Source organism: Pan paniscus, chromosome 4, assembly GCF_029289425.2.
Source record: "Pan paniscus chromosome 4, NHGRI_mPanPan1-v2.0_pri, whole genome shotgun sequence".
Classification (NCBI taxonomy): Eukaryota; Metazoa; Chordata; class Mammalia; order Primates; family Hominidae; genus Pan; species Pan paniscus.
Window position 1 is genome coordinate 136,809,717 of NC_073253.2, and position 22,191 is coordinate 136,831,907.

A 22,191-nucleotide genomic window follows, 5' to 3' on the forward strand; every position below is an offset into this window, starting at 1 on the left:
TTATGGAAATAATATTTTGATAATTGGAAATAATAGTTGATAATCCCCTGTCACAAATCTGACATTAAATAGGTATTCATAATTTAAGACTGAATGAGAAGGCAAAGTACCTTCATCTTTTTTTTAGGTGCTCCAGATCAGTTTTAATCTCTGCTGTATCTCACCCACGCTAACCTAAATAAATACTGAGTAAACTGCAGAATTCTAAACCATTCTCCATAACAAAGGATTCTAGAAATATTCTGTTTTATTCAGGGTTGGGAAGGGAAGTAACAGGGTAAGAGCAGAACAAAGAGAACAGATGGAATAAACACCCAGCCCCCAGCCTGAGCCTGCAGAGACAGCTGCTGGTTTTCGTCATACTGCTGTTTTTTTCCCTTCTTTGTTCCTGAGGTGGAAGCCAGGAAAGGGTGGGGAAAGATGAGGGGGGGAAGGGGTGGAGATGGGAGGACCGCCATCTCTGTTACTGAAAGTCACCTGATCTTCTCCTCCAATCCCTAGTCTCTGACCTCACAATCTGGAACCTGAGCCAAAATAGCTCAACTGCGCACACCCCGTGGCCGAAAAGAAAAATGCAAGCAGAATAGGAAAAACGGGAAATTCTTGGGAAGGATTTTTGCAGTTTTTCTTGCTAAAAGAAATGCAAACACACACACAGGAGAGTGCCGTATCTTCCCATCTAATAGATCTAAAAGAAGAAATCACTGGCTCTAAGAAGAGTTGGGGTTATTGTAGGATCAGGAGGAAAGAATGGTTCCATCCCATCTTGCAGAAATGGGGTTACCAATGCCCTTCTGTTATATCACTGGGGTCCCTTGTCCAATGGTACTTAGAAGTGAAAAGAGGTTTTTTTTTTTTTTTTTATATTGGAGTCTGTTTTTCCAAAAAGAAACTGTTAAGAGTGAAGTAAAGGATACTGTTACTTGCTTTATAGAACTGAATGCTAGTACTTGGCTTGGCAGACGAAATCTCAGGTCCAAGTACTTCTAGAAATCTAGAAGTGCTCTAGAATCTTCTCCAAGCATGTCAGACACTGAAATTTCCTTTTTAACCCTGTGTCTTTTTCATTATAAAAACAATATAACCACATTATAGAAAAATTAAAAGAAAAAGTATGTAGTACCCTAACAAAATCTCTGTTACAGTAGTCTGGTATATTCCCTTCTAATCTTTCACTAATGCATTTGTTTTTAATATGAAACAATTGTAATAAGGTGTACATAATTTGTTTCCTGCTTTTCCCACCAAACACTGAATCACAAGCATTCTTCCACACTGTTCCAAAGGCAATGGGCGAGAGTTCTAATACATGGAACAGTTACAGGACACTAAGTTCTAGAGCAATTCATCTCCAGAACAAAAACTGAAATGGAAGCAAGAAAAAAATAAGGTAGGCCACTCCTTTCCTTTAAAGACCTTTTATAGAGTAGCATCCCTTTGCTAGCAGTACAAAGATCTCCTCCTGTTCAAGTATCACACTCGAGTGAAGTCTGGAAGGTCCCCTGGCTGAACTTTGCAAGTCTCTCTTCCCCATATCATAATGGCTGTAAGCTCTAGCATAAGCTGCCATACATTTACAGAGCTGATGTGGGTAACTAACTCTTCAATTCATTGTTCGTATGAGTTTTTTAGGAAGATCAAAAGGACATGTATACATGCTAAGATGCAGTCAGATCAAATGGGTTACTGTAGCTACTGTTTCAAAAAAAAAAGAACAATTATTTCATTACTCTACTTTTGTTTTATCCTTGTGTTCATTATAAAAGTAATGCCTGCTTATTAAAAACTTATAATTTTTTTAATGAGGAAAGTCTCTGCATACTGATACGAAGACTCTCCAGGATATAGAAGCTTTTTCCTTGTTTTGGTAAGAGGAAGGACAAGAATCTGTATCAGTATTTGTTTATAACTGCACTTTTTAAGAAAGTCTAAAGGATAATCAAACTAATAAAAATGGTTACCTCTAGAAGGTAGGGGAGGGAGAAGGATGGCATTGATGAATACTAGGGTGGGAATGAGACTTTTTTATACTGTTTTGACTTCTGAACCACTTACCTATGCAAAAAAAAAACAACAAAAAAAAAACAAAACAAAAAACAGATAACAGAGAAGCTGAAAGAAAAGCCCCAGAGGAAACATTCTGTGGAGACATCCTTAGCACTCCTTGCAAACTAGCCTGTCTACAACCTTATGTTTGGAGGGAGACTTGTTCAGCATCAGCAGCAAAGTCATTTCAGGTCCAACAATTCCCAAATAGTGTAAGGTCAAGGGATCCTCAAAACAGTGCCTTTTCCTTAAGGCAACAGTTTTGGGTTCTAGTATGTAGTAAGAGAGCACTGGATCACTCTTTTGTTCACCCCAATCCTTAGTTCTGCTTTGACACTTGCTAGATATCCCATTTCTTTGCCTAAACACATCTCTGATGTCTACCAACTCCAGGTCTCCATAGCAAGAGAATAACCAAGCTTGAACAAAAGTTATGTCTGTATAACTGTAACATTCTTCATCTTGATCTCTATCTCCTCCAGTTTCTCACAACTCCTTCCGTGTTGTACAAGCCCCAGTCCAGCACAATACTCTGCCCTAATCACTCTGCCCTCCATCCATCCTCTCCAGCAGAGTCAATCTCTAAGTGGTTCCGAGCTAGTTCACTGACCACAGAGGACTTCTTCAAAATGTCCTTCTAAGATGGCTACTGAGAAGTTTGGAAGATGGCAAGAAAAGTGCCTCTGAAATAGTGACTCCATAATTGACTGCCAAGTCAACAGAAAATGTTGAATTGTTTCCTAATCAATCTTATATGACCTCCATAAGAACAGGGATAATACTTATATAATACCTATTCAGATACAGATATCAAAATATTATTAAGAGAACAGGTGAAGAGTGGCTTAATTCACACCATTAACATGTAAACATGTTACATGTTACAAACATGCTCCTCATGTAATCCTTATACTAAAGTTTGAGATTTACTGGTATCAACAGACATTTAAGGCTAGGAACTGACTGTACCAAGATGTTAGAAGTTTAAGTAATACTGACCCCCCAACTAGATGGTCTAAGTCTCAGACAATGACATTTAAAAGGACATTTGGTTAGAAATAAAGTCTGGAATCCACAGATAATGGCAGATGGTACCTTGGACTTAAAAGATACCATTTCAGTCTATATGTTTCTAGAAAAGAGTAATACAGGCACACACTAAAGCTGGGATGGCTAGAAAGAGGCTCTAAAAATGAGACTAGCTGGGGATAATTAGGAGTTAACATATGACACAAAGGGTTGACTTTGACCATGAAAATCTTTCTGCACCAGCATATTCTATCCAAGTTAGACCAGGGGAATTCCCTGAAGAAATGGATTCAGTATATTATCTCAAGCTAGTTATCCATATATAATGTGGGTAGGTTCTATTATGTGCTTAAAGTAGTTTTTCAGCAGAAACTGAGACAGAGATGGCATTATGAGTGTGTATATAATGAGGCTACAATGAGCTACCAAGCTGATAAAATACAAACCTCTCTTTGAGCCCTCTCAAAGGAAGGCTATGCTTTCATGAAGGTATCAGACTAAAGAACAAAAACCTTTCCAGCCTCTGGACCCCAAAAAGAACACGAATATTGCTACTATTGAAAATACTAGCTGCAACAGGACAAGATCCTTTTGTAAAAGGGCAAGCTGTAGCTTTCTGCATAATTTAACTGCTGATCAGTCCTCCAAATAAATTTCCTGACACGTAGAGGGCAGTATACTAATCAGCTTGTATTTGGAAAGGACAGAGGTTGCCTCTCTCTAACGTGATGACATCACTACCAAACGCAACAATGACACATCTAAAATAAAAGGGATCCATGTGCCATCTGGTGGCTGAAAGCAGTAAAGCACACTGCTAGAAATAAAATATCAAATTCCCACGGTTGAGAAGAAAATTAAAACTTAATTCCTTTATCTGATGATGCAGTCCCTTAAATTTCCAACAGTAAGTCTTCTGTGGAAACTACATCAGCAGCCTTCGCGCAATAGTTTTAAAGTTTTGCCCCAGTTTAGCTCTATACTCCTAAACACTGGTTGTAAGCAAGCAGCAGCTCCTGATGCCTGACCTTTGGTGCATAGAATAAGAGAATGAAACTCAGACCAAAACAAACAAAATAACAAAAGGACTTGGAAGGCTGTCAGAAACAAAAGAAGAGTTTGACATGACAGATAACACCAAAGACAGCTTATTGCAAGGAAAAAAAGTAACAGAACCAGAAGTTTAAAACTGAAAGATATCTTTTAGGTTCATGTATCTCACTTTACAGATAGAGTCAAGGTATGAAAGATAACCCCTGGTGCAATCTTATTAGTGGTCAGACTAAAACAACATATCACTTTTCCCCTACTAGACATTACCATAAATATTTTTTTATTTTTCGTGGAAGTATAAATTGCTACAATCTTATACCTAGCAACTTGGGCCCACAAATTTTATTTTTAAGAATTTACTGTGCAGAAATACAAGTTTGCAAAGACAATTAAAAATGGATGTTTCCTTCAGCATTGCTTGTAATAAAAAAATGGAAAACTTATTTGTATTATATGACAGAATACAACTATCAGAAATAATGACACAAATCTATATGTAAGGACATCGAGATGCTAAAACACGTTAAGCAAAATACAAAACAGTATATACTGTATAAGATCACACCAATTATATTAAAAAAGAAGTGTGTATACCCTCATGTTTCTGTAATTTTATTTTTAATTCCCTTGCCCCCTTTCCAGTAAAGTTTTATTCAAAAATTTACCTTTCTCACTTGAACTAAAGAAGAAAAGGATTTTCCCATTCCTTTATTAGAATAACATATGTATATAAAAAGTATGATTTAACCACAGTCACTCTGGGGGAGGACACCTTTTTACCCTGTATTTCCAGTGTATTCTACATATTTGTTAAAATGATGATAACAAATTAGTCCAGGAACTGGCTTTAGACAGGACCACGGTAACAGAGGAAGACAGAATTCTGCTAGGTAAAAGTAATGATGGAAGTCTTTGGAAGTTCCTTTTCTGTTTGCTTCAATTTTGTCAGTGAAGTAGAAAGAAAACATCCCCAACTGAGAATGAGGATGAGGGAGGTTTGGGCTGTTGAGGAGGAAAAAAAGGTGTGAAATAACCTTTAGGAGAGCAGGAAATTCAATGAATTTGTAATGCTTCAAATATGAGTGCCTGGCAGTATCAAGGGCCAAGCAACTTCACAAATTAAGCAGAGGAGAGTTGGGAGAAAGATCAGCCAGTGAGTTAGCAGGAAAAGTAAGTGTTTCCTGTCCTGAAAGCTAAGAGAAGAAAGTCTGTCAAAGGAGGGCCCAGTTGTGTGGTATTCTCCAGCCATGTTCAGTTGCACAGCTACAGAAGCAGGACAAAGACAGAAAAGGAATTAACCGGGATTGTGGTTTTGCCAATCGAGTATGAAATGAGAGAGATAATGGAAGAACAAAACCCAAGCGAATGATTATAATGATTAACCAAGAAATTTTAGCTCAGGGAAAGAGTGAAGTCATCAGAAGGTGAAGGACAGTGAAATGCTGGTAGGACAAATGGATTAGCGGGGCTGGAGGCCTGTTGGGGTCAGGATAGCAAAGGGAGTAAGGTAAAAAGATAGAACCTGGGTGGTATGACATGAGATCCTAGAAGGGGGGAATGGTTGAGGTAGGATAGAGGACAAAATCAGTAGAAGAATTCAAGGAACTGAAAGGCCAGAATATTGGTAGGATCATGACCTTTTCGTATAAAAATTCCTAAGAATTAAGTCAGAGGTAGTATTGGAGTATAGAAGAGTGGATATGAGTCAAGAGCTAAATTGTTTGAGAAATGAGGAGTAACATGGGTGTCAGTAGATGACAACATGAAGAGAAAATGGGTGACATAACGATGTCATAAGATTTGAAATTGTTGGTTTTTAGGAATTGTTTCCTTTTAGTAAAGAGGCAAAATGATCTGAGAGTGGCAATGAATAACAAAGATTACGTCTACCCCATCTCCAAGCCCACTGGGGTGAGGTCTACGAGAACAAAGAAAAACAATCACATGGGCTGGGCCTAGTGGCTCATGCCTGTAATCCCAGCACTTTGGGAGGCCAAGATGGGTGGATCACCTGAGGTGAGGAGTTCGAGAGCAGCCTGGCCAATATGGTGAAACCCTGTCTCTACTAAAAATACAAAAATTAGCCAGGTGTGGTGGTGCACACCTGTAATCCCAGCTACTCGGGAGGCTGAGGCAGGAGAATTGCTTGTGACCAGGAGGCAGAGGCTACAGTGAACTGAGAGCTTGCCACTGCACTCCAGTCTGGGCAACAGAGCAAGACTCCATCTCAAAAACAAAACAAAACAAAACAAAACAAAACCACATAAGCAAGCAAAAGGGAAAGTGGTATTGAGAGAAAACCAGGTTTCCAGTAGAGCAAAGTGAAAAAGGTTTTGCCAGTAATGGACCATGAATTCCAGAGGGTACAGTGGACCAGTTTCAGGAGCTTAGGTGGGATGGGAGGAGACAGAATAGGAACCACACAGAACCTTATCGCAATTAAACTATGGGAGATGAAGGATGACCCAGGAGTCTGGGGCTGCCTGTGGTAAGTGACATAAACCAAGATAAATGGTATAATATTAGATCCAGTGGATTAAAAGAAAATGGTGATGGAAAGGTTGGGGTGTAGAGGGGTATATGAGGGGGCAGTTTAGGTTCCTTTTTTATAACACTAGTGACAGTGAGATGACAACCTGGAGGAGGTATGGTACTTTTTCCATGTGAAGAAGTTCTGGACACCCCAGATAATAGGGATAGATTTATGTTTTTAAATCACAAGGGACTATTATCTTGATATTATAGAACTTCCCAATTTCTTTGTGCTAGTAGTCTGACCCTACTCAAAACCCAAGAGAAGCTAAGTAATTAAAAGGTAAGACTCCCAACAAGTGTTCACTTGACTAGTACCTCTAGTCCTAATCTTACTGATTTGAGTGGAATAAGAAACTGATGGAACAGACATCTTTCTGCTAAGAGACTCACTGAACAAGGTAGAGCAGGCTGAGCTCTCACAAAACCTTGCTGCTAAAGGTTAAAGCTGCAGAAGCTACAAAAATTCACGAATAAAGATGCAACTGGGTGAGTGCCACCTAGTGGACAGAAGAGATATCACAGGGAAAAAGAAAAAGACCCTCAGATTCTTTTTGGGAAAGGGGCTCCTGCTGAAGCCTGAAGCAAGAAAATTATGTCAGGGCAGCAGACAGGTAAACCTATCTGTTACGGCTAACAGTTCTGACTTCTGGAACAACAGTACTGGACCCACACAGTCAAATGCTAACTAGAATACTGTTATTTTTTAATAAAATTCTCAATTCTTAGTGAAGGTCTTTTTAGCCAGAGTTTTTTCTAAATTACTGCCATTAAATATTTGGAGAACTGTTCTGATGCTCACAGTTCACTTAACACACCTCTTACTTTAACAAGTCTAATGTTCCATATTGTTTCTGGAAGGAAGGAATAAACCTAAAAATAAAAGTCACTGTACTATTTATTTAAGACATGAGTTATCACTCACCATGCTATGGTTCAAGAGGTGGTAGTGTAATGATCACATAATCAACAAAAGACAGCGAAGAGAAGAAATGGAAAATGAAAAACTAGTTTATCTTGTACATACAAATAATGAGCTGCCTAAGGCTACTACAGCAATGAAAATGCTCCCTTGGAGAAAATGAAACAAAAAAAAAAAAAAAAAAAGAAATTTAACTATTGGACCTGTTCCCAAGAAATTCAAAAAGAGTCAACAAAGAGTCCATGATAAAAGACTCCTTGCTGATCACTATAAGGAAAGTGAGAATGTGAAAAAGGACCAGAAGTTTTATGGCACTGCCTATCAAAAGTAAATTCAAAATATTCTCTGGCAGGGAATAAGTTAACTGAGTAAGTAAATACCTCATTTATGGGAAACAAAGCCTTCAGAAACAAGACACTAATCCTTAAAAGAGAAATAATGTGTAAAAGAATCTGGAGTATAATATTCTAGGACCAGTTCCTGTCTCTCAGCTCTTCTCTTGTAAAAAGGCACACATATTCTGCTTCAGAATATGTGTAACAGGAGACTTTTCACTACAGGAGGCAGATGTGCAGAGTGAGGCAGGTGCTTTCTTCAATGCCCATTCTTGGAGGGGCCAGTAGGTATACCGAAGGTTTTAGGTATCAATAAAACATAAGGGGGATACAGGCATGCTTAACAAATAGCAGAGTTGTGTTTAGCAAGCAAGAGAGGAAATAATGCAATATGATGAAAACCCAGTGTCCAAATAACTTCTTCATCAATACTGGCAACCACCTGGACTGAAATCACCTAAGCAGTGCTTCTACTAGATAAACATGTCTTATTTCTTCAACTGGATTAGTTTTGCTAGCGTTGAATACACTCAGAATATGCCTTCTCTTTTATAACCCTAAATATCTAGTATCTCACTTACTTTTTTAAATCTATTATTGTTCCCTTTTTTCTACTCAGTCACTGCCAATTCAAGGACATTTGCGTCTGAATGAATGAAGTGCTTCGTTCCTGAAGGCAGCATATCCCCTTTCTTGCAGCTTTTGTCTGGATCTAAGCTTTCAGAGGCTCTTAGGGCAAGTACATACACACTTCTAAGAAGTAGAAGGCTAGAGCAAGGACTTTGGAGTCACTGTTTGGAGTCTGAATTCTGACACTTTTTATACAGTTTGGAAAAAGTTATTTAATCTATGTCATTACTTCATCTGGAAGATGAAATATTTACAAGGTTGATAATGAGTAGTTATCTATCATTTAATTATATCATCAATATCAAGACTATGAATGAGAGACTTGGTAACTGACACTGGCTTCAGTATTCAAACTGAACTGGTTCAATATTCAATTCAGTATTCAAGAATTACTTTTAAAAAGTAGTAAGGATGGCCGGGCACAGTGGCTCATGCCTGTAATCCCAGCACTTTGGGAGGCCAAGGTGGGCAGATCACCTGAGGTCAGGAGTTCAAGACCAGCCTGCCCAACATGGTGAAACTCCATCTCTACAAAAATACAAAAATTAGCTGGACATGATGGTGGGTGCCTGTAATCCCAGCTACTCAGGAGGCTGAGGCAGGAGAATCCCTTGAACCCGGGAGGCGAAGGCTGCAGTGATCACGATCGCGCCAGTGCACTCCAGCCTGGGCGACAGAGCAACACTCTGTCTCAAAAATAAAAATAAAAATAAAAAAAATAAAAGTAGTTAAGGATGAAGATCTTTTTCTGAAATATAAATACTAGAGATGTTTAAAGCACTGAAGTAAAGTATACTTGCTGTCATACTGAGGAGATCTGGGTCTTCTGAGTGCTTGCAATTTTTGAGAGCTTGAAATTCCTTATCTGACAAAAACCTAAACTCTAAATAAGAAGCACAAAGATCTTTTACTAAAGTTTTCTTTTTATTGGCCTTTTGTGACTAAGGGGGCCACTTTGGTATTTTAAAAAATACTACCATATCCCAATTCATAATGAGAATATAATGCCAAGGAAGACCACTAAACTGTATAAAACCCAACTAGAATTAATAGGAATACAAATGCACCAAATAAAAAGATGGGGATGGGGGTGGGGGGAGAAAAGGGGCCCAGTCAGTATTCATTTGCAATGGCACTAAAAGTGCAGAGCCCAGACTCAAGAAAGAAACTTATGCCAGAGGCCAACATAGGGATTCTGTGAACTTACAAATTAGAAAATAATTTAATTTTGACTTTGTCAACTAGTCTTTATTGATAGACTAATACAGTATATGTGGTTACCATCCCAGTATTTTAATTAAGAGAGTGGAATTAATCCCTTAGGCTGGACTTTGACATGGAAGGTGACAATTTTCTTAGAGGAAAAGGCCATTTTGACCTGAATGACAGGGCAACAAGACAGATCTGAGCATTATGGTCTTATACTCCTAGATACACACACACACATATGTAACTAGGGGCCACCAAGGCACCTCACAATCTGTTAGACTCCTTATTAGAACAAAGTGCAGCCTGTTTCCATCAGATCACTTTAGGAAAAAAAAAGGAATTGCCTTTAAAAATACTAATTGACTAGGGGGAGGTGGGGAAAATAAATGCTCCAAAGTTGCACTTAATTTTCATCACTAGGGTCATAGTAAGCCTCTAAACAAACAAAAATGCTGGAAGAAGATGAAAATATGAAATTATTGGGCTATAATTGTCATTATACATGACACAATCTTTCAAATACTATCTCAGGGGAAGTAACTATAAGTACCCTATCACAAGGTAGCACAAAACCACAAGAATTAGGAAGTGAAGAAAGAAGAGGGCAAAGTAGATCAGCTCTTGTAAAATAAAAGGAAGCATATGAAGGCTAAAAAAGAAAATCAAGAATTTATATAGAAAAAATGGACCAGAAGTCAAGACTCCTGGTTCTGATCACATAACCTTGGGAAAGCTACCTAACTGTTCAGAGTCTATGTATGCTACAGAATGGAGATGATACACATCCTGCCTGTCTCATAAGGCTTCTTTGCATATCAAATAGGGTCATATATGTTAAGGCACTATGAAAATTGTAAAACAGCACAAATGTAAGGTAATAGTATTATTGCTTACGTTGTCCCTCACCTTCTAAAGAGATTAAGTATGTGGTAGTTTAACGGGAAGCAAACTTTCCTCCCTATTAGTTAATGCCAAAGCTATTGGTCATTTTGAACTCCAGGGGACGAAACAAAAACAAAAAACACCTAGCAAAGACAAGTCAACCCTCAATCTCTGGTCTCAGTTTTCTAATGAGAAATTCCTTTATATCTATTTCATCTTTTTCTCTAATATTCAAGAGACCAAACTAAAAGGCTCTTTTGTATTCTTACCTTTGGAAGCTTCAGGAGCAAAGTGCCAGGAGGGAGAAGGCATCCAATATTGGAAAGAAATGGAAGGAAGAAAAGGAATCACATATGGTTCTTGTTACTGTAGACAGTCACTCAGTCACCCAAACTGTTAAAGACTCTTTCCAACCCTTATTAATTATGTACTTAGAACTGGAAACTGCACCTTAAGGCAGTGCCAGAATCTGTTCAAAAGTATCAAAATGGGCCCAAATCAAGCTCTGTCACTTTAATCTCATATCCCTAACAAGTTATACTGATACAAAATACCCACATACAACAGTTCTCTTTCCCAAACCAAGTAACTCCATAATATTTAATACAAAAACATCTTTTCTTTCTTTTGAATGGGAAAATCCATCAGTCTTCCATCCAACATACCCTTTCTATCTTCACCCAGGGAAGGGAAGGGAATAGGAAACCTAATGAAAAAATATTCTAAGCCCTACACTGGACCTTTGCATCAAAGAGGAAGGTACTCACTCTTGGTCTGGGCAGAGAAGGTAAGGGTAAGTTTGGCGAAAAGTTCATTGTTCTCAAAGCGGTCCTCCTTCACCTTTGTCCAGAAGCAGTCCTGGGAGAGGTCCTCAGCCACAAGCTGTGGATAAAGGCAGGGTGTTAAGAATTAGTAAACTGAGCCCTGTACTTTCCGTCCTAGAAAACGGATGAGGCTGTAAAATAGGAGGCTGGCTGATTATCAGCAATGTCTTACTAGAATAAGACTAACTTGAGGCACAGAATAGCTGCAGTGGGATTAGGAGAGAATACTTCCAGTTCATCTGTTAATTAGTGATTATTCAAGAACTAGATTCATATATACTACGTATCCTCCTCCTAACTCCAAATCCTCTAGCTTCATAACCATTAAGGCTTTATTTCAGAGAAGTCTTGCTCATCATTAAATTTCTCCCACCAGTTTGGCTAACTGTGCCAAATTTGCTCATTTTATGAGCAAATCCCTAAGGTCCTTTATATTAACTTGGTTTCTAGAAGAAAAAGGCTAACTCACTCAGAATCACAGGCATCTCAAACACATCATGGGAACAATACTGTGCATGCAAATATGGCCTATGTAGGCCAGGTGTGGTGGCTCACGCCTGTAATCCCAGCACTCTCGGAGGCCAAGGTGGGCGGATCACAAGGTCAGGAGTTTGAGAGCAGCCAGACCAACATGGTGAAACCCCATCTCTACTAAAAATACAAAAATTAGCCAGGCATGGTGGCACACGCCTGTAATCCTAGCTACTCAGGAGGCTGAGGTTGCAGTGAGCAGAGATTATGCCACTGCACTCCAGCCTGGGCAACAGAGCAAGACTCCAACTCAAAAAAAAAAAAAAAAAATGGCCCGTGTAACTCACATCCTGCGGAATTGGGATAGGAGAGTGGATTCATAAATCCATGACTTTGGGATCAGCACAATTATCAGTAGTTTGCAGACTGGTGAATGACTATTATCAAACTGTGTGTTACCATGGTATTCACAGCCTCAGAGAAAAGGCAAAAAACATTAAGTTAAGATTAAATTCAGAATACAGGGTTCACAGAACTCTCCGTGGTGATGTATGGAATAAAGAAGATGCCTAATATCTCCTGAATAAACATAAGCATGAGTGAAGCTTAAAGATAGAAAGATGAAAGCCTTAAGGCGCAGCCCATCCACGCACAAAATACAAAGTAGAAAACTGAAACTGTTTCTTAAGATTGACTGGTGAAGAAATAGACAGAAACTCTTACCTTGGACCAGTTTGGCCTCCGGAGCTGCACCTCTGGCTTATAAAGCTTTTTGGGGGTTAATCCAAACGGCAGAACTGGGGCTGCAGGAACTCCAAATCCAAATGGGGGAGGTGGAGGCATACCCATTCCGGGTGGAGGTGGAGGAATGCCAGGGCCTCCGGGAAATGGAGGAGGTGGAGGGATTCCAGGACCACCAGGAAGAGGCGGAGGAGGAGGTGGCATTCCTGCTTCTCCAGGCAAGGGAGGAGGTGGGGGGGGGATTCCAGCACTCCCAGGCAAAGGAGGTGGTGGGGGGGGGATTCTAGCACTCCCAGGCAAAGGAGGAGGTGGGGGGATGGCAGTACCTCCAGGCAAAGAAGAGGGTGAAGGGATGCCAACACCCTCAGGCAAAGGAGGGGGTGGAGAGATAGCAGTACCTCCAGGTAAAGAAGGGGGTGAGGAGATGCAAACACCCCCTGGCAAAGGAGGTGGAGGAGGTGGAGGTGGAGGAGGAGGAGGAGGAGGAGGAGGAGGAGGAGTGGTACTATCCCCAGGAGCAGGTGGTGGTGGAATAATAGTGCCAGAGTCACCAGGTAAAGGAGGGGCAGGGGGAACAGGAGCACGACTAGGAACAGAAGGAGGTACAGTAATAGCTGCCGCAGAGAGGGAAGCCATTTCTTTCTTGGCATCTTCCAGTTCCTTTGTCAGCTTGGCAACCTAAAGAAATAACATCAATGTGAGTACCTCTCACCCCACTTCAGGGACTACTGGGACTGGAAGGAACCTAATAAACGACTTAATCCAAACTTCTCATGTTACAAATGGAGGAACTGAGAGGCGTCAGAGAGATGACATGATCACCTAAAGTCACACTGCTTAGCAGCAGAGCCAAAACTAGAATTCAGGTCTTCATGTTCTTAGTTCAGCATGCTTTGTATTAAGAAGACAATTTCAACCTTTATGTTAAACTCTCCCTTGATTAGAAAATGTAAAGGTCAAGTAAATCAAATGTTCTAGTTATATAACTAATATATGTGCTACACAGATGATTATATAACCACATAAGTAATCAAGTTATCAGATATCAAAGATCATTTAAGTATTTACTACGGCAGAGAGAGTGTGTAAGGATAAATCTGTGCAGAGGTGACTAAAATAACAGGAAATTAGTCAATTTTTAACAGTTTAGTTTTTATTCCTAATTTATTAGGAGACCTATTACTTTTATTTCTGGGTGGTAATGAAACTTACTTTATTCTTAATGTTTTTCTGTATTTTCCAGATTTTCTGTCTTATGTATTACTTACCCCCAACACAAACCAAAAACCAGTATATTATTTTTAAAATATGCACCATGTAACTAGATTACCTATTAGTAGCTGAACCCTCCCTAGGAGCGAGATGACTGACTCCTGTTCCAAGCCATGTGCATCCTGAGGTTACAGGTCATTCTGCCTTCCCTGCTCAGGCATTACCTCTCCTGTGAGCTGGGACACCTCTGCTTCCAGGTCCTGTTTCTCTGTGGCAATTTGCTGCTTTTCAGAATGCAGTGCATCTTTTTCTCCCTGAAGATCTTGAAGCTTCTGCTCAAAGTCACTTTCCATCTTTTTCATTTCCACCTGTAGCTCATGTCGGGCTGTTAACTCTAAGTCCAACTAGAGAAAAAACGAATCAGGCTCCCAGCAAGCTCTCCATCTCAGTAAGAAGCACAAGTATTATTACCCATAATTCTCCCTACCTCCTCTTTTGCCTGGGGGTGCTGGAATCCCCCCACTGCCTCCTGTTCTGGGCCAGTACTTGATTTACAGAGCTCATAAATCCAGGCCATGCTCGGGGAAAAAAGCACCATGATTCTGACCTTAAAATCAAGGTTTGGCTGGGCGCAGTGGCTCACGCCTGTAATCCCAGCACTTCGGGAGGCCGAGGCAGGTGGATCACCTGAGGTCAGAAGTTCGAGACCAACCTGTCCAACATGGTGAAACCTCGCCTCTACCAAAAATACAAAAATTAGCCGGGCATGGTGGTGGGCACCTGTAATCCCAGCTACTTGGGAGGCTGAGGCAGGAGAACTGCTTGAACCCAGGAGACAGAGGTTGCAGTGAGCCGAGATCGCGCCACTGCACTCCAGCCTGGATGACAGAGTGAGACTCCGTCTCAAAAAAGAAACAAATAAAAATAAAAATGAAAATAAAACAAGGTTAAAGGAGAGGGGAATCAGTTCATTTCCACAGATTCTCTATTTTTATAGTTAAAAAAAAAATAAGATTTTAAAGGTATTTAACGAGGACAACCATGGTAGTACAATCCCAATATTCTCTAGGATCAAAAACCTATTAACCACAATAAGCGTTCTTAAAAACTGAAGAGAAAAAGAGAACTCAGACATCCTCTAGTTCTATTGCTCTAAGGACCCCAGTTCCTATTGTTCTAGGGGTAAGAGGCCTAAAATGCCAAGCAAACCTGAGAGTGCCATTACTATTACATGAGTATCATCTGTCTTTCTTTTCCTGCCCAGTAGCCCAAGAACTCAAAGCCCACCACTAGAGCTCCCTATGAAGACATCCATATCACTTTCTCCAATGACTACCCTATACTGGAAAGGTTTCCCCTGGGAACTACACTATTGGGTGCTAAACGCTTCCAAAATACCACAGAAGAAAACTGTCTCATAGATCAGGAAAATAATAATTCTCAAAGAAAGATATACTCAAACACATGTTTTTGGTCTCTCATATGCACCTTCTTTTCCAGCTCTGCAGCTTTGGCTTCAGATTTCTCCACCTTTGTCTTATCAATCATTTGATCTGAAAAGAAGAAGAGTCAGTAAGTAAAGCTCCTAATTCTCTTGTTCTATTTCTTTCACACTACACCCTTCCAAAGAACAGTCTTTTTGATCATTTTTATTATCTTTCTTAATGTTCTGCACTAGACAAAGAAATGGAACTTTCAGTTAAGTTCAACATGTAATCTGAGTGTGCGGTAAGGCCACCATGCTGGGTGGCAAGAAGAATGCCTATGAGTGATATTTTTGACTCTCTGAGACCACCAGGAGTTCCTGCAAAAGGTGCTGGTGTGTGTTTTATCTAAAAATAAACTAAAGACCTATAGATTCCTAGCAAAGATGCTGGTTATGACCTAAGGAAGGACAAAAATAGAACTATCTGGGGACTGGAAAGGTATCTTCTCTGACATTTTCACTGAAACAAGATGCAAAATGAAAGGAAGAAGCAATACTTGGAGGAGCCAGATAGAAGAGTATGCTTACCAATTAATCCCTCAATCTCAATCTGGAGGTGCCGGCACTTGAAGTCAGGATCAGCCCCGTTCTTGTGCAGAACTATCTGGGAAATACATTCTTCAATCAACTTATAGTACTGAGGTCTACAAGAGAATAAAACAGGGTCATCAAAGGAAAATCAAAATATAATTTTCAGAAGTATTCAGGACCAAGAAAACTTAATTGCTCTGACAACTGAGAGACCTGGAAAAACTTTTGTAAAGTTAACACAAGTATCGCTGCCATGCTAAGAAAACTCCTTTTTCCACATCAGCTACCCTACCCTATCTACTTCAAATAATCAAAACTTCTTGCCATCTGCTCCTAGTGCCAATACTTTCCCATCTAAAAATTTGCGTTTGATCCTTCCTGTGATGGATAGTGCTATTGCTAAATCTATACTTCCAGGAAACTAGAAAGAATTTTAAATTGCCACTTCTGTTTGCTAACATCTTCATCCTATTTACCTACTCCCCTCCAAAAACAGAACGGCATTGCACCTTATACACTCTGACCTCTTCCATAGGGATGCCTTTGAGTTGGATTAAAGAAATAAGACAACTTCCTTTATATCTGTGACTAATGAACCCTAATCTTGGGTCTTTGTCTTTACATTTTCCCTTTACAGAACAATCTTTGAATTTAAGGAATTCACTCTCTCCACTTAGGCTCAAATTCAAAACTTCTCATAAGCACAGCATCTTACCTGGCCTCATAGTCATTTCGGACCAAGAGTAAGTGCTGCAGGATGGAAAGGAAGTGTGGCTCTGCCTTTGAATCCTTCACTGTGTTTAAGAGAATCTGAAAGACTTCATTAAAGTCAGTGGAAAAGGGAAATAGGCTAAGGAAAGCAAATATGCAGAAATTATGTTTGACAGGTGGCTTATTTAACTCTTGAAAAAGCTAGGGAAAAGTAGCAAGACACCACTTCCATTCTACTGACTGTTCTTCCTGTAAACATCACCAGAAACTTTAAGCTTTCTAAAACGTCCTTTAAGGGACCAGTGAGTTGGGTGGTACTATACACACAGAGGATTCCTAGTAAGTACTTGGCTTGAAGATCAGGCAGTAGACAGAAACTAAGAGGTAACTGCCTCAAAGTCACTTACTGAAAATATTAACAGGTAACTAAATTACTCCCTCTGTCAGTCCAAACATCTCTAAAAGCCAGTTCTACATCTTAGTAAGCTAAGCTATCACATTCTAGGAAGTTTACACTGATTTTGATGGCTTCCATGCTCAACAACCCTCAGATCACCTTTACTGACTTCCCTGATCTATGATAAGGTAAGTAAAGCCAGCGCAATAAAAATACACCTGCCTTATTTAATGAGAAGACACATAAGCCTGATGCTCTGTTCTGAGTCATCATCTCCCAAACCATTCCACACAGGGATCAGGGAACTAAATACAATGAATGTCTCATCTGCCTTGAACCTAGTCAGCAAAAGGATATTCCATCTCCATGCGAATGTCATCCAGCCGTCCCTTCAGGTCATAGGAATCCTCTTCCCCTTGTTCATCAAACACATTTAGTTGCACTCTCATATCTTCATTTTCAATCTCTCGAAGGTCCTGTCAACAACAAAAGTAGAAGTCAGGGAACCCAAAAGTATCCTCTGTGGTTAGAAACCTAAGCTTTTCAACCTGGTTTTTAATTGAAAACCAGAATTATCCCAGGGATTATTGGGGCTGTAGAGCAAGAAGGAACCAGTCTAGCCGTTCTAATGAAGTGTAATATCTTACCTGCAACACCTGATGTAGCCCCAAACGCATCAGTTCACTTCTGATGTGAACTCGGAAGTCAAGTTCCTCCGCTGGTGTGATGAGAGCATTGATCAGCTGTAGGCATCCAACCTAAAATAAGAAAATTCAGCAGCTTTGTCAATGCTAACTCCTGGAGATCAAGAATCCATTTTCTTTACATGCATTCTTAGGTCCCCAATACAACCTGAAAGATACAATACAAAAACTCTAAAGATGACTTTTCTACTATAGCAATGAGACCTGGTTTGAGTACAGATCCGGAGAGCCTAAACTCTAAATGGTTTCAAGGATTTGAGAGTATATGTTATTGTAGGTCTTGGTTTTCCTAGATTGTAAATAGATATCATGCCTTTTTCCATCTCATAATGAGGAAAACAGTTCATTCTTTACCTTCTTAGAAAGAAGGTTAATCATTTTCCCTTCATAACAGATTCTGAAATGTAAAATATATAGTTGGGAGGCACTCCATGTATTTTATTAAAAGGTCAAATGAATTTAAGTCTGCCCATCTTGAATTCTATTCTTGGGCCCAGTTTCAGGGGATATACATGCCTTCAGTGCAATAGTGGTTCCACTTTTTAATCCATCCAGCAGTGGCTGGAAACGTTCCACTTCATCCATCTCAGCTCTTTCTGTCATTGCCTCCAAAACCCTTTCATTCCTGCCCAAGAGAAAGGAAACGGAGAGAACTTTCCAGGTACTGTGACACGGACACGTATAATGAGTAAATTACACAGGGGCACAGACCAATTAGGAAACATGACATTATCAGTGTTCCAGATTTCTCACATTATTATTCTCACCACTCAGTTTCCAGAAACTGCTGAAAGCTAAGGACCATCTCTTTAGGGAAATGCATTCCCTACAATCCATCCCTAGGCTCCTGTCCATAAATACCAAATCAAGTCCCCTATTCAATGAAGTATAAATTGATACAACTTTTGGAGGGGCATTTAACAGTACTAATCAATTTCTCATGCATGTAACATATAGTCTACTTCTAGAAATGTATCCAACATATGGGCATAAATGTGAAAGAAGATATGCACAAGGATGTTCACTGCAGTATCATTTGTAAAAATGATCACCTAGAACAGATAGTGAAATCTGCTTTAAAAAATATCTGTAAGTTGGCTGGGCGCAGTGGCTCACGCTTGTAATCCTAGCACTTTGGGAGGCCGAGGCGGGCGGATCACAAGGTCAGGAGTTCGAGACCAGCCTGGCCAATAGGGAGAAACCCCATCTCTACTAAAAATACAAAAATTAGCCAGGCGTGGTGGCGGACTCCTGTAGTCCCAGCTACTCGGGAGGCTGAGGCAGGAGAATCGCTTGAACCCGGGAGGAGGAGTTTGCAGTGGGCCGAGATCGCGCCACTGCACTCCAGCCTGGGGAACAGAGCGAGCCTCCGTCTCAAAAAAAAAAAAAAGGAAAAAAAAAATCTGTAAGTCCAGCAACAGGGGAATTGTTAAATAAATTATAGGCCATACATACATGTATATGGAATACTAAATAGCTACTAAAGATAATAAGGTAGATCTGTAAGTACCGACAGAGAAGAAATGTCCAAGATCTACTATTAAAAAGAAACAGGTTGAAAAGAATGATTTAGCTTTGGTTAAACCAAATCCCTCTTCAATAATAAAAATCTATCCTATATATGCAGTTGGTTTTATAGGCGTAAGTGTCATTCCTCAGCTCTTAAGATACTATCTTTTGCGGTGGCAGATGTCTAGAATCAAGGGAACGCAATATGTTTGTCTATGCTTAGGAAACGTTCTATGAGACTATACCATGCCATTAACAGTCATTCTCTTTGCAGAATAGGATTTGGCAAAGGGATGAGGCAGTTAAATTTTACTTTATATACTTCTATATTGTTTGAATTTTAAAAATAACATTGTGCCACTTCTGAATTAAAAAAAAAAAAGAATAGTAAAAAGAAACCCTCATCCTAGACAATACAGATATTAATGGAGATATAGGAGACATTTTGCTATACCTCTGATGACCAGTGGAACATTCAGGATAGCACCCATCACTTAGGAATTGTTCTTAAATGTTAAGATGCTTAGTGTTCACTTCTGGGAAGAAACACAATCTTACCTAGTATTTATGACCGAGAGGACACCCAACCAACTCAATTGTCCTCTGAACTAAGAGAAAATGATAAAATTGAAAATGGAGAAGAAAAATTATTCCAGTCACATACATGTCCTCTGGCTGCGGTAGAATACAAAGAGCAGAAAGCAGCTTAGCTGCATCAATCATCATGTTGGGAACAGCAGGATCCATGGCTCTGACCAGCAGTAGGATTCCTTCTTCTGTCTCCAACATGGTCTTGATTCCAAACTGGTAGGACCAAGAACAAAGAAAGGAGGCTGAAAGACGAAAGCATCTAACTGGGGGACAAGTTTACGGGTTGTTATGCGTTGAATGGTGTCCTCTTAAATTCCAGTATTGAAGTCCCAACCCCCAGTACCTCAAAATGTAACCTCATCTGGAAATATACTCATTGCAAATATAATTAGTCAAGCTACAATGAAGTCCTGCTGGGGTAGAAAGGGTCCTTAATCCAATATGACCAGTGTCCTTATAAAAAGAGGAAATTTGGATATGGATACATACAGAGGGAGAACACCATGTGATCACATAGGCAGAGATCAGGATGATGCACCTACAAGATAAGGAGTGCCAAGGATTGCCAGCAAGCTACCAGAAACTAGGAGGGATATGGAACATATTACCATATACAGCTTCAGAAAGAACCAACCGTGCTGGTACCTTGGATTTTGAAATTCTAGCCTCTAGAATTGTGAGATAATAAATTTCTGTTAAGACATCTAATTTTGTGGTACACTAGCAAATTAATACAGGGGTAGAATACTTTTCCCAATATAATTAGAGATGAACATACCAAAATAATTTTCTAGGAGGCACAACAGAATTAGATGTCTTCCAAGACTAAAAGTCTTTGATTTATATGTTTCTTGTTAATTCTCTCCCCGCAATCCAATGGAATAAGTTAATTATAACAAAATTAAACAATGAGGAAGAGAGATTTGTCCTCAGAGGCACAGGACTGTGGGCTCACTAGGTTGAATTACTAAACAGACAAAAAGAAGATAAAAATGGAGCAACAGTCTAGAAGAAAAAAGAAACAGGAAATAAAGCAAATATTGCAGAAACAATAACTACAGGTCAGGAAATTCAAGAATTTGCAAAAGAAAGTAAAGAAACAGGCCGGGCGCTGTGGCTCATGCCTGTAATCCCAGCACTTTGGGAGGCCAAGGCGGGTGGATCACAAGGTCAGGAGATCGAGACCATCCTGGCTAACACGGTAAAACCCAGTCTCTACTAAAAATAAAAATTAAAAAAAATACCCGGGCGTGGTGGCGGGTGCCTGTAGTCCCAGCTACTTGGGAGGCTGAGGCAGGAGAATGGCATGAACCCAGGATGTGGAGCTTGCAGTGAGCCGAGATCGAGCCACAGCACTCCAGCCTGGGCAACAGAGCGAGACTCCATCTCAAAAAAAAAAAAAAAAAAAAAAAAGAGAGAGAAACAAAATTGAGCCTGTCCTCTGAAACAGAAGTTAGAACTGAGAAAAAAATATCCACAGAAGCATGTATATGTGGCAATGAAAAACAGTTATGATACTAAAAGAGAAAGCTAGAAGTCCTGAACCTCATATTCCTAGTTCCTCTTTTGGTTTGCCAATAGAAGAGAAAGAACAGGCGTCCAGATGGGGTTTGGAATGAGAATGGGAAAAATCTCACCTTGTTGTTCATAAAAGCTTTCAAGCAGCGAATGATCTCATGCTTGTTCCGGCTATCGTAACTCCTGTATATAGAAGACATAATCAGTGAGGTCCCTTTATTCTCTACCCCTTTCCCATTTTTAATCTTGCAAACAAGGTTCTTAGGAACAACAGCCCCATCTAGCAGATGAGTAAATTTTAGGAAATAGCACCTTGCCCAGAAACACTGAAGAAAATAGATAACTGAAGAGGGATCTTCACCATCAACAAATCTGGCTGATCCTCTTGTAATCCAAGAATTTAGTATTATATTAAAACCTTCTTTTTAACTCTCCCTAGGCTCCTAAATGCTAAATTCTATCAGGATAACATCCCATCTATTGCTGCTTGCCTTGCTACTAGAGGTTTCAAGTCTGAGAAGATATATGTAGGTCTTGGCCATGTTATTATTTTGTTTCAGAAAGATTCCAGGAAGTACTCTGCTTCAGGCTGGCTTCAAGGTAGCCTAAGAGAGTCCAAGGTATACCTAAAATTATTCCAACCTTGAAGACTGTCACAATACTAGTCCCAAGTATATTATAAGACTTCCAAATGGATATTACCCAGACCAGATTACACAGCAGCACTAAATCAGATTTTATTTCCAGATTGAAAAAGAACCAGTGCTGGGAGACTAATAATATTCTGTGGTATGTATTGAACTTATCCAACATGAAATTTAAGTTCCTCCTCCCTTTCCTATATCTATAATCATCATT

At 39.8% G+C, this 22,191-nt stretch overlaps 1 protein-coding gene across 1 annotated transcript in view; it reads right to left on the reverse strand.

Annotated features, from left to right (window-relative positions):
- The window catches only part of DIAPH1 (diaphanous related formin 1), a 103,613-nt gene that overhangs the window by 45,336 nt on the left and 36,086 nt on the right, over nucleotides 1-22,191 (reverse strand). The window contains exons 7-18 of the mRNA XM_034960649.3: nucleotides 21,453-21,516; nucleotides 19,889-20,028; nucleotides 18,232-18,340; nucleotides 17,659-17,769; nucleotides 17,369-17,487; nucleotides 16,619-16,735; nucleotides 15,901-16,016; nucleotides 15,375-15,439; nucleotides 14,111-14,290; nucleotides 12,657-13,352; nucleotides 11,406-11,520; nucleotides 10,908-10,916 (exon numbers count right to left, since the gene is read on the reverse strand). Of these exons, the coding sequence (XP_034816540.3) occupies nucleotides 10,908-10,916; nucleotides 11,406-11,520; nucleotides 12,657-13,352; nucleotides 14,111-14,290; nucleotides 15,375-15,439; nucleotides 15,901-16,016; nucleotides 16,619-16,735; nucleotides 17,369-17,487; nucleotides 17,659-17,769; nucleotides 18,232-18,340; nucleotides 19,889-20,028; nucleotides 21,453-21,516 (1,841 nt within the window). The remainder of the gene's footprint in view (nucleotides 1-10,907; nucleotides 10,917-11,405; nucleotides 11,521-12,656; nucleotides 13,353-14,110; nucleotides 14,291-15,374; nucleotides 15,440-15,900; nucleotides 16,017-16,618; nucleotides 16,736-17,368; nucleotides 17,488-17,658; nucleotides 17,770-18,231; nucleotides 18,341-19,888; nucleotides 20,029-21,452; nucleotides 21,517-22,191) is intronic.